At 45.4% G+C, this 12,648-nt stretch overlaps 1 protein-coding gene across 2 annotated transcripts in view; it reads left to right on the top strand.

Moving 5' to 3' along the window:
- The window catches only part of PARL (presenilin associated rhomboid like), a 140,940-nt gene that overhangs the window by 55,045 nt on the left and 73,247 nt on the right, over positions 1 to 12,648 (top strand). For both annotated transcript variants that reach the window (XM_066599800.1, XM_066599799.1), the window contains one exon: positions 23 to 172. In XM_066599800.1, the coding sequence (XP_066455897.1) occupies positions 23 to 172 (150 nt within the window). The remainder of the gene's footprint in view (positions 1 to 22; positions 173 to 12,648) is intronic.

The raw sequence follows: 12,648 nt of genomic DNA, 5'->3' as shown, positions 1-12,648 counted from the left end.
GGAGTTGTTTTTCTCTCTACAGACAATCTCTGCCTGCCAATGGTTCTATCCACATTCAGCCACTTCTCTTTCTACCATCTGGCTGCTAATATGTATGTCTTATGGACCTTTTCATCCACTGTTGTCTCTATCCTGGGCCCAGAGCAGTTCTTGGCACTTTACTTGTCAGCAGGTAAGCATGTAGGACCTCATATATGAAAGTAAGTAATTGGAGGTGTTGCAGTCAAAATTATTTTCAGACCTGCTTTGAAAAAATAAAACCGAGAGAACACCTTTATTATTTTATATATGGCAATGAAGATGGAAAATGTTGTCTATTATCTTTTGCGCATAAGTATTTTTGTTCTAATAGACGTTACTCATGGCTAGACACAAACAGCATAGAATGCAAAAGAATGCAGGCTATCTGTAAGCAGAGAGATGGTGAGGGAACACTTAGCTAACTTAAATGAATCCAAGTCTCAAGGTCCAGATGAATTACATCCTAGGATACTATAGGAAGCAGCAGAGGTAATTGCTGAACCACTCGCCATAATCTTTGAAAATTCCTGGAGAACAGGAGAAGCCGCAGAAGATTGGAAAAGGGCAAATGTTGTCCCTATCGTCAAAGAAGGGAAGAAGGTGGATTCAGGAAACTACAGGCCTGTGAGCCTGACTTCTGTACTAGGAAAGGTCTTGGAATAAATTATTAAACAGCACGTATGCAAGTACTTGGATAAAAAGTGAGTAATTAACCAGAGCCAGTGTGGGTTTGTAACAAACAAGTCATGCCAGACTAATCTAATTTCCTTCTATGATAGTATCACTGAGTGAGTTGATCAGGGAAGTGCGGTGGATATAGTTTTTCTTGACCTTAGTAAAGCATTTGACAAAATATCCTATACTAGACTTATTGAAAAAAATGACCAAATATGGGATTGACAAGGCAACTGGATTCACAACTGGCTGAGTGATTGTACTCAAAGAGTGGTCATAAATGGCTGCACATCCAAGTGGAAGAATGTATCAAGTGGGGTACCACAAGGCTCTGTCCTAGGCCCAGTGCTGTTCCACATTTTTAGAGAATGATCTAGAGAAGTGAATTGATGAAAAACTGATCTAATTTGCTGATGACACAAAGCTAGGAGGGATAGCTAACACTAGGGAAGAGATAGAGAGTATTCAAAAAGATCTAGAAAAGCTTGCACAGTAGGCAGCGACTAACAGAATAGTATGTAACAAGGAGAAATGCAAAGTCCTACATCTGGGCAAGAAAAATGAAAAAAGCACATACAGAATGGGAGGAATTGGATTAAGCAGCAGCACATGTGAAAAAGACTTGGGTATACTAATAGATCATAGACTGAACGTGAGTCAACAATGTGATGCAGCAGCCAAAAAGGCAAACACAATTCTGGGATGTATTAAGAGAAGCATAAAGTCTAGATAACGTGAGGTCATTATCCCCCTCTACTCTTCCTTAGTCAGACCTCATCTGGAATACTGTGTCCAGTTCTGGGCAGCCCACTTTAAAAAAACACATAGAGAAACTGGAGCTAGTTCAGAGAAGTTACCAAGATGGTGAGCGATCTGCAAATCATGTTTTATGAGGAACGGTTAAAGCATCTGGGAATGTTTAGGTTGCAAAAAAGAAGGCTGAGAGGAGACTTAATAGCAGTCTACAAATATCTGAAGGGTTGTCACAATGCAGCGGGATCAGCCCTATTCTCATTTGCACAAGGAAAGACTAGAAGCAATGGGATGAAACTGAAAGGGGGGAGACACAAATTAGATATTTGAAAAAACTTTCTGACAGTGAGGGTGATCAATGAGTGGAACAGGTTACCACGGGAGGTGGTGAGTTCTCCTTCAATGGAAATGTTCAAACAAAGGATGGACAAATATCTGTCTGGGATGATTTAGTAAATCCTGCACTGAACAGGGGGTTGCACCCAATGACCCTGGAGGTCCCTTCCAACTCTACCATTCTGTTATTCTATGATAGAAGAGCAGTATGTGGGGTCCCTTGCTCGCCTATAGCTCATAATGTCTCTGTAGTAATCAACCAGTAATGGAACAGGCGATTTCCTAAGTGACCTAAATTCAATAAATGCCATTTCTGTGGTGTGACTTTGAACAATGTTTTGTATGTATTTGAGTGATCTGGGCTATAGCATGTAGCTGATGACATAGGAGGCATCATGGGATGTACATAAGCACTCTGTGTTTTTCCATACATTAGATGGTACATTAAAGTGGCTGCAGGAGTTGTATTTTTTCAGTAAAACCCTGTTCCCTATGATATATCTAACCAACGTATATTGGCCTCTCCCCGCTATATCCCTCGCTGCAGCACAGAATAGGAAGCCAAATATGCATTATCTGATATTGCAGGCAGACCCAATCACCATATCCCCTAGTAGCATGCAGAAAGCCAGATTGCAATATGAGGGAGCTAAATGTTCATGTGTCGGCTAAAATGCAGCCACTCAGCTCAACCCAAGATTAGGGGAGAGGTGACTGCAGACAAAATAGTCTGCACATGTGAACTGATACCAAGGATGCCAGCCATAGATAAGTGCGCCACACAATACAGGAATACATCCCCTACTGGCAAAGCAGTGAATTGCTCTTTATCAACACAATGCACCACACTGGTAGGGCATCCTGGGCTCCCCCAGCATCTATAGCATACTGCATCCAAAAAGCCCCCCAAAACACTGATAAATGCCGTTGTTAATTTGCATCTTGTGCAAAACATGTAAGCTAATGGCCCGCGGCAAGGCCACCACGCGTACGTCACTTATAGCTAAATAAAATCACAGAGGTGAGAGAAAAAATGTACAAAGACACAACTCACAGAAAAGGAAGCCAAATATGCATCACCTCTGGGTCTCCCCTCTGAAGTCACGTTTACAGGCTACTCCTGCCTGTTTATGCAACGCTACAGGTGCCACAGCCAATGACAGAGCTCAGTGCTGGTTCACCTGTGACGACCAGTACACCCGGTACGAGCGCAACCACTAAACAAACATAGGAGCAGCGCTGCGGGACACAGTGCGGAGATGTGAGTTTACGCTGGTTAGTTCTAGCGTAGAGAGCAAAATACAACTTGTGCAGTCTCTTTAAATGATACCATTAAAAAATGCAACTCTCCCCACAAAAAATATACGCCCTCTTATGGCTATGTCAATGGAAAAATAAGAAAGTTATGGCTCTTGGAAAGAAGCGGCAACGAAATAAAAATGAAAAATCTCTTGTTCTGAAGGGGTTAAATAAGACATAATTTTGGTTCCTGCAATAATAGCTTTTAAATTAACACAATCATTTAATTAAAAATGATTACTACTGTGCAGTTACTGAAAATACACTTAACAAGGAGCAATACTACCAACATATGGAGTCTGAATAATACCATCACTCCGTCGTTTAGTTCCTGGTGCTGCTGTTCTGGGTGCGGACTACAATACAAAGTCAGGACTTCTGCGACGGCGATGTCGGGGGGACTTTATTTGGAAGCATCTATCCAAGCCCATTATTATAAGTGTATGGGGATGGGCTGTCCCAGTTGTAACTTCTGCGATCCCTACAGCCTTACCACTTGTACCATGTTTAGTGTCCCCTTGACTGCAATAGTGCCCACCAGAGCTAAGTAATTGTTTCAAGTAGACTGTGCAGTTAGATGAGCGTTCCATCTATTTTTTAAGTCCATGCCACATTGTGTCTAGTCTGTAGCCAGGAGACTGCCGTCACTTAAGAACACAGTGGAGATAAAAAATTGTGGCATTTACTTAAAGGGGTTTTCCAGGGACGTGTTATTGATGACCTATCCTGAATATAAGTTATCAATAGCTGATCAGCCGGATACAGAGTGGAAGTAGATAACTCTCACCCCTGTGTAGTGGGCGGAGGTAGTAAATGCAGGTATAGCACCCGTTAAAATCAATGAGAGCTGTAATCTGTTTCTTCTCCCTACCCTGTGTTGCGGCACTTAACAGTGGACACCCAAACAGCTTATTGGTCGGGATTCCCAATGCTAGACCCCAGCCTAACAACTATTGATGACCTATCTTGAGGGTAGGTCATTAATAAAAATTGACAGAAAAACACTTTTACATAATGTTGCACCATTTTTGTTCAAATTGCAACATGCATATTCATTTAATGACGTGAATGCTGGTGGCCTCGCATGCTTAGGCACTCAAATCAAAGCCTGTTCTTTGGGTAGTGATCCTCTTTTCAATGCATGGCCGCCAATAGAAACTTCTTTGTTTGATAGGATTGTGAGGATAGATTGGAAACTAAGATCTTTTTAAAGGCGAGAGCACCCTTCACCTCCTCAGTACCTGTTTTTGGCTGTGTCAGCTCTTACAAGGATTCCAGATATCTAAAAGTACAGATTACATGGCTTCACTTCCAAACTCCATGGCAGCTTTGGTTGGAGGTTACATTGAGAAAGACTAGATGAATGGTAACTGCCACGGAAAGTTTGTATAAGAAACTTTCTTTCTGAAACCATGTCTGTATATGAAGGTTAGTCGTAAGGTGCCTTTACCCCTGACCTTTTTCTTTCCATTAGAATATTCAGCAATAGGATCAGGTTTTCTTACGTTAACCCCTAAGTGACCAAGCCTGTTTGTGCCTTAATGACCAAAATAAATTTTGGAAATCTGACATGTCACTTTAACATATAATAACTCCATAAAGGTTTTGCATATCCAAGTGATTCTGCCATTTTTTTGCCACATATTGTACTTCATTTAGATGGTAAAAATAGACCGATAGAATGTGTGTATATTTATTAAAAGTGCCAAAATTGGGGAAAATTTGAAAAAAAATATTTTTTCACATTTTCAACTGCAATATCTAAAATATGTGGAAACATACTCTACACATTTTTGATGAGGTATATATTTCCATCTGTTTACTTCATTCTGGATGCACATTTGAAAAGCTTTCTTTTCAATTGGCAACACTGAGAGCTATTGACATCATGGTAAGGAGTTTGGTGCTCACTGAGCAGACACTCGCTGGGGTAGAGGTTGGGGCGGATGGTGGTACGGAAGAGCAGGGGGAGCAGGCAAGAAGCTGGGTGACAGATAGGAGGCGTAGAGGGAATAGAACCCGGGAGGCTGGTCCATAACTGGCACAACCCAGCATGTCTGCAACGTTGGCAGATGGGGGGGGATGCCATTACAGAGCCAGCACCGCTGCAGCACGACATGCCCTCTGAACGCCAGGGGGATGACTGCTCCGGTGAGACGGGGAGTGCAGGGCAGGCTAGACAGGTCCTAGTGGTGGGGGACTCAGTTATAAGGGGGATAGATAGGGCAATCTGCCATAAAGACCGGGATCGTCGAACAATGTGTTGTCTTCTTGGCACTCGAGTTCGACACATTGCAGATCGGATTGACAGATTACTGGGAGGGGCTGGTGAGAATCCAGCGGTCATGGTGCATGTTGGCACCAATGAACAAGTTAGAGGTCAATGGAGGGCCCTCAAAAATGATTTCAGGGACCTAGGGTCCAAGCTCAGGGCGAGGACCTCCAGGGTAGTTTTCTCGGAAATACTTACCTGTACCTAAAGCCACACTGGAAAGGCAGCAGGATCTTAGGGAAGTAAACAAGTGGCTCCGGAGTTGGTGTAAGAAGGAGGGATTTGGGTTCCTGGAGAACTGGGCTGACTTTGCTGTCTACTACAGGCTCTACCGTAGAGACGGGCTGCATCTTAATGGGGAGGGTGCAGCTGTGCTTGTGGATAAGATGGCTAGAAGGCTGGAGGAGTGTTTAAACTAGGGACTGGGGGGGAGGGTAAAATGAGAAATAGTGGGGTAGCCAATATAACTAGCGACTCGGGTCCAAGCAAAGGGAATGGGGGTCGAGCAGGGGGTGGGGTTAGTACAGTTAGAACTGTTAGATCAGCCATAAGTACGAATAACAACCAAAATTTAAAAAACAAAAAAAAACGATATAAATTGTATGACCACGAATGCAAGAAGTCTGATCGGTAAAGTGGGTGAGCTTGAAGCGAGAATGACTGATGAAAATTATGATATAGTCGGAATTACGGAAACATGGCTGGATAAGTGCGATTGGGCGGTGAATTTGTAGGGGTACAATCTCTTCAGAAAAGACCAAAGGAACCAGAAAGTGGGAGGGGTATGTCTGTACGTCAAGTCGAACTTGAAGCCGAGGCTACGGGAGGATATAGGGGTAGGAGAAGAACACGTAGAATCTCTGTGGGTAGAAATACAGGGAGGGAAAAATAACAAAATCCTGGTAGGGGTCTTCTATAGACCACCAAAAGTAACAGAAGAAACGGAAAACTTAGGGCAGATAGAAGAGGTGTCAAACCGCAATGAAGTAATTATCATGGGGGACTTTAATTGCCCAGGTATAACATGGGAGAACGAAACCTGTAAATCACATAGGGTTGATAAGTTTTTGAGAGTAATTAAAGATAATTACCTGAACCAACTTGTGCAGGAACCAACAAGAGGGAGGGCCGTTCTGGACCTTGTACTAACTAACAAACCGGAACGGATAAAGGGGGTACAGGTTGAGGGCCACTTGGGGAACAGTGACCATAATATAATCAATTTCCAGCTGTCATTCAATAGAAAGCCTTATCAGGGAGCGACAAAAAAACTAAACTTTAGTAAAGCAAAATTCGATCAGATTAGAACTACTATCGGTAACATTAATTGAGACAATATCCTCAAAAATATCAGTACAGAGGATAAATGGGAAAAGTTTAAAAGGATCCTAATCACCTCATGTGAGCAGTTCATTCCCTTTAAAAATAAAAGAAACTCAATTAAAAGGAAGCCAATGTGGCTCGACAAGACGGTAAGGGAGGCAATTAACGATAAAAAGAAAGTGTTCAAACTACTAAAGCAACAAGGCAGCGAAGAAGCGCTAAAATCGTACAGGGGAAAAAACAAAATATGCAAAGATAGGATCAAAATTGCCAAGGAGGAAGCAGAAAGACTGATCGCCAAAAAGAGCAAAAACAACCCAAAGCTATTTTTCAACTATATTAACAGCAAAAGGATTTACAGAGAGAGCACTGGCCCTTTAAAAATAATGCAGGAGAGATCATTGAAGATGATGGAGGGAAGGCAAATCTACTAAACAGTTTCTTAAGTGTATTTACAAACGAAAAGGAAATGCCCAGCAAAATATCAATATTTGCAGATGACACAAAATTATACAATATGATTAATGCAACAGAGGACAATGTATGGCTACAAACGGACCTAGATAAGCTGGGGGCTTTGGCAGAAAAATGGCAAATGAAGTTTAATGTTGAAAAATGTAAGGTTATACACATGGGCAGGAGAAACGGATGTCACCAATATTCAATTGATGGAGTACCGCTAGGAAAAAGTGATATGGAAAAGGACCTGGGGGTACTAGTGGATAGTAGACTAAACTGGAGGAACCAATGCCAGTCAGCTGCTGTAAAGGCAATAAAGTCTTGGGGTGCATTAAAAGAGGTATAGGGGCGAAGGATGAGAACATTATCCTTCCACTTTATAAGGCACTTGTCAGGCCCCACATGGAATACTGCACACAGTTCTGGTCACCGGTGCTCAGGAAAGATGTTACAGTACTGGAGGAGGTTCAAAGAAGGGCAACTAAACTAATACATGGAATGAAGGGACTGGAATATCCAGAGAGGCTATCAAAATTGGCATTATTTACTCTAGAAAAAAGACGGCTAAGGGGCGACCAAATAACTATGTATAAATACATGAGGGGACAATACAAGGATCTCTCTCAAGATCTGTTTACACCCAGGACCGTGCCGGTAACAAGAGGGCATTCATTGCGTTTAGAGGAAAGCAGGTTTCATCACCAACATAGAAAGGGGTTCTTTACTGTAAGAGCAGCTAGACTGTGGAACTCTCTCCTGGAGAAAGTGGTGATGGCAAAATCCATAGAGGAGTTTAAAAGGGGACTGGATGTCTTTCTGGAGAGGAAGGACATTATAGGTTATAAATCTTGGGTCAATTGTTAATCCGGGTTACAGGTAGGTAGGAAATATTAGGGGTTGATCCAGGGAACAGTCTGATTGCCATTAGGGAGTCGGGAAGGAATTTTATTTTTCCCCAAAAGGGCTATTTGGCTTCTGCTCTTGGGGTTTTTTGCCTTCCTCTGGATCAACACAGGAGGATAGACAGGCTGGACTAGATGGACATTGTCTTCATTCAGCCTAACGAACTATGTTACTATGTTTTTTAGGAGACATACAAATTTATCATTAATTAACATTTTGAGAAACATTTGCTTTCACCTACACCAAGCCAAGATTGTAAAGGATCGTAGGTGTCAGAATAATAGATACCTCCACGAATGACCCCATTTTAACAATTAGACATCTTATTGTATTCACTGACGGGTGTCATGAGTATTTTGACCCCCCAGTTTCTTTTCGGGAGTTAATGCAATTTAGAGGTCAAAAAATAAAATTTAATATTTTTGTAAATATGTCATTTTCAAGGCAGGTTTTTTTTCATGGTGCACATGAAAATGAGGGTTTGTCTTGTGTTCAAAATGATACCCATTGTGGCTCTAATCTTATGTCCGTATGCACAACAGGACCCAAACCCTGAGGAGCAGTCGGTACTTTTCAGTACAGACATTTTGCTTTAAGTCGACTTAGAGCCCTTGAGTGGCGATAATGATAGAGAAACCCTACAAATGACCCCATTTTGAAAACTAGAACCCTCAACGAATTCATGTAGGGGTGTACTGCGTATTTTGACCCCACAGTCAGAGAAGAAAAAAAATATTATTTTCGGGGTTTTTTTTGGCAATTGTGTGATTTTTAAAACTGTTTTTTTTTTTTTTGTACAGTACACATCTGAATGAGGACTTTCACCCCAAAATGGATCACCCTGTTTGTCTCGTGTTTACAAACATACCCATTGTGGCCCTAATCTTATGTCTGGCTGCACAACGGAACCCAAACTGAACGTAGCATCAAACTTCAACTTTCTTTTTCAAATCTTACGTGATCACTAGAGATGAGTGAGCATACGCGTCCGAGCTTGATGCTCGTTGGAGTATTAGGGTGTTCGAGATGCTCGTTACTCGAGACGAGCACCACGCGTTACTCGAGTCAATTCCATTTCCTTCCCTGAAAGTTTTGCGGCATTTTCTGGCCAATACACATGCAGGGAAGGCATTACAACTTCCTCCTGTGATGTTCCAGCCCTATCCCACCCCCTGCAGTGAGTGGCTGACGAGATCAAGTGACCGCCGAGTATTTAAAGCTTTCCCGCCCGCTGCTCGCCTCAGACAAGCTGGCAGAGATTAGGGAGGGTGCAGCTGGTGCTATAGTTAGATTGTTGGCGTCTTCAAGAACCCCAACGGTCCTTCTTAGGGCCACATCTGACCGTGTGCATTACTGTAGTGACTGCTGGGAGCTGTTTTACTCATTTTTTAAAATTTTTTTTATATCGGGCGTGCAGGCTATAGTGTTCTCAGGCTGCAGTCTGTACTACGTAGTATAGGGGCAGTATTGGTTAGGCAGGGACAGTGGGTAGTGTGGAATCCTGTGTCCAAGAACCCCAACGGTCCTTCTTAGGGCCACATCTTACCGTGTGCATTACTGTTGTGGCTGCTAGGAGCAGTTTTGCACCGTTTTTTTTGTCATCTTGGGCTCTGCAGAGTATTGCGTTCTCAGTCTGCAGCCAATTATACAGAGTATAGGGGCAGTATTGGTGAGGCAGGGACAGTGGTAGTGTAGAATCCTGTCAAGAAGTACCCCAAAAATGTTCCTGCTTAGGGCTATCTGTGACCTTGTGCATTTAACTCTGTGGCTGCTGGCAGTTCTAGTACCTCACTATTGCACAGCTAGACCTGCTTGCAGGCTTCCATAATATTTTTTGTCCTGGGTGCAGTTTGCGTAACAAGCGCTGTTTCCCTCCAACTGCACGCCAATAATTCCAAATTTTTTTACACCGCTGTGTGTCTGCCGTCAACTGCACGCACAGCGGCGACAGCCCCCGGTTAGTGGGAAAGTCAGATGCACGATATATACCTCCATTGCATTTCCCAAAAACAAAAAAACACTTCTTACGGCTAGCGGTGACCCTCTGCATTTCACTGCGTGGCTGCTGTCAGTTTAGGTGCATCACCATTGCATATTGCACAGCTAGGCCTGTTTGCAGGCTTCCGTATAATTTTTTTTCTGGCTGCAGTTTGCGTAACAAAAGCGCTGTCTCCCTCCAACTGCACGCCAATAATTCAAAATTTTTTTACACCACTCTGTGGCTGCTCTATTCGTAATCCACCATGCTGAGGGGTAGGGGTAGGGCTAGAGAACGTGGACGAGGATGCGGAGTTCCAAGTGAGGGTATGGGCATAGGCTGAGTTCCTGGTCCAGGTGAATCGCTGCCGGCTGCTGCGGGATTAGGAGAGCGGAAACTTTCTGGGGTCCCCAGCTTCACATCACAATTTTTGGGTCCACGTCGTAGACCTTTATTACAAAATGAGCAGTGTGAGCAGGTCCTGTCGTGGATGGCAGAAAGTGCATCCAGCAATGTCTCCAGCAACCTGTCTTCTACGCCGTCCACTGCTGCCACTGTGAATCCTCTCGCTGCTGCACCTCCTTCCTCCCAGCCTCCTCACTCCATGAAAATGACACATTCTGATGAGCAGGCAGACTCCCAGGAACTGTTCTCGGGCCCCTGCCCTGATTGGGAAAAAATGGTTCCTCTCCCACCTGAGGAGTTTGTCGTGACCGATGCCCAATCTTTGGAAAGTTCCCGGGGTCCGGGTGATGAGGCTGGGGACTTCCGGCAACTGTCTCAAGAGCTTTCAGTCGGTGAGGAGGTCGATGATGATGATGAGACACAGATGTCTATCAGTGAGGCCGTAGTAAGGGCAGTAAGTCCGAGGGAGGAGCGCACAGAGGATTCGGAGGAAGAGCCACTGGGCGATGAGGTGACTGAGCCCACCTGGTTTGATAAGCCAACTGAGGACAGGTCTTCAGAGGGGGAGGCAAGTGCAGCAGCACGACAGGTTGGAAGAGGCAGTGGGGTGGCCAGGGGTAGAGGCAGGGCCAGAGCGAATAATCCACCAACTGTTTCCCAAAGCACCCCCTCGTGCCAAGCCACCGTGCAGAGGCCAAGGTGCTCAAAGGTGTGGCAGTTTTTCACTGAGAGCGCGGACGACCGACGGACAGTGGTGTGCAACCTTTGTCGCGCCAAGATCAGCCGGGGAGCCACCACTACCAGCCTCACCACCACCAGCATGCGCAGGCATATGATGGCCAAGCACCCCACAAGGTGGGACGAAGGACGTTCACCGCCTCCGGGTTGCACCGCTGCCTATCCCCCTGTACCCTAACCTGCCACTGCCTCGGGCCCATCCAGCAATGTCTCACAGCGCAGCGTCCAGCTGTCGCTAGCACAAGCGTTGGAGCGAAAGCGCAAATACGCTGCCGCGCACCCACATGCTCAAGCTTTAAACGTGCACATTGCAAATTGATCAGCCTGGAGATGCTGCCGTACAGGCTTGTGGAAACAGAGGCTTTCAAAAACATGATGGCGGCGGCCCAGTGCTACTCGGTCCCCAGTCGCCACTATTTTTCACGGTGTGCCGTCCCAGCCCTGCATGACTACGTCTCCCGCAACATTGTACGCGCCCTCACCAACGCGGTTACTGGGAAGGTACACTTAACAACAGACACGTGGACAAGCACAGGCGGCCAGGGCCACTATATCTCCCTGACGGCACATTGGGTGAATTTAGTGGAGGCTGGTACTGAGTTGGAGCCTGGGACCGCTCACGTCCTACCCGCCCCCAAAATAGCGGACCCCATCTCAGTGCTGGTATCTGTGGCGGTTTATGCCACCTCTACTAAACCTTCCCCCTCCTCCTACGCAACCTCTACCTCGCAATTAAGATGTGCCAGCAGCACGTCGCCAGCAGTCGGTGTCGCGCGGCAGCACAGCGGTGGGCAAGCGTCAGCAGGCCGTGCTGAAACTAATCAGCTTAGGAGAGAAGAGGCACATGGCCCACGAACTGTTGCATGGTCTGACAGAGCAGACCAACCGCTGGCTTTCGCCGCTGAGCCTCCAATCGGGCATGGTCGTGTGTGACAACGGCCGTAACCTGGTGGCGGCTCTGCAGCTCGGCAGCCTCACGCACGTGCCATGGCTGGCCCGCGTATTTAATTTGGTGGCTCAGTGGTTTCTGAAAAACTACCGGCACTTGTCAGACCTCCTCGGCAAGGTGCTCCGGCTTAGCGCACATTTCCGCAAGTCCAACATGGATGCTGCCACCCTGCGGACCCAGCAACATCTGTTTAATCTGCCAGTGCACCGACTGCTGTGCGACGTGCCCACACGGTGAAACTCTACGCTGCACATGTTGGCCAGGCTGTATGAGCAGCGTAGAACTATAGTGGAATATCAACTCCAACATGGGCGGCGTAGTGGGAGTCAGCCTCCTCAATTCTTTACAGAGGAGTGCGCATGGATGGCAGATATCTGCCAGGTCCTTGGAAACTTTGAGGTGTCTACCCAGATGGTGAGCAGCGATGCTGCAATCATTAGCGTCACCATTCCTCTGCTATGCCTGTTGAGAAGTGCCCTGCAAAGCATAAAGGCTGACGCTTTGAGATCGGAACAGGAGACGGGGGAAGACAGTATG

The sequence above is a fragment of the Eleutherodactylus coqui genome, chromosome 4 (genome assembly GCF_035609145.1).
Source record: "Eleutherodactylus coqui strain aEleCoq1 chromosome 4, aEleCoq1.hap1, whole genome shotgun sequence".
Classification (NCBI taxonomy): Eukaryota; Metazoa; Chordata; class Amphibia; order Anura; family Eleutherodactylidae; genus Eleutherodactylus; species Eleutherodactylus coqui.
This window is presented reverse-complemented; position numbering and strand designations above follow the sequence as displayed.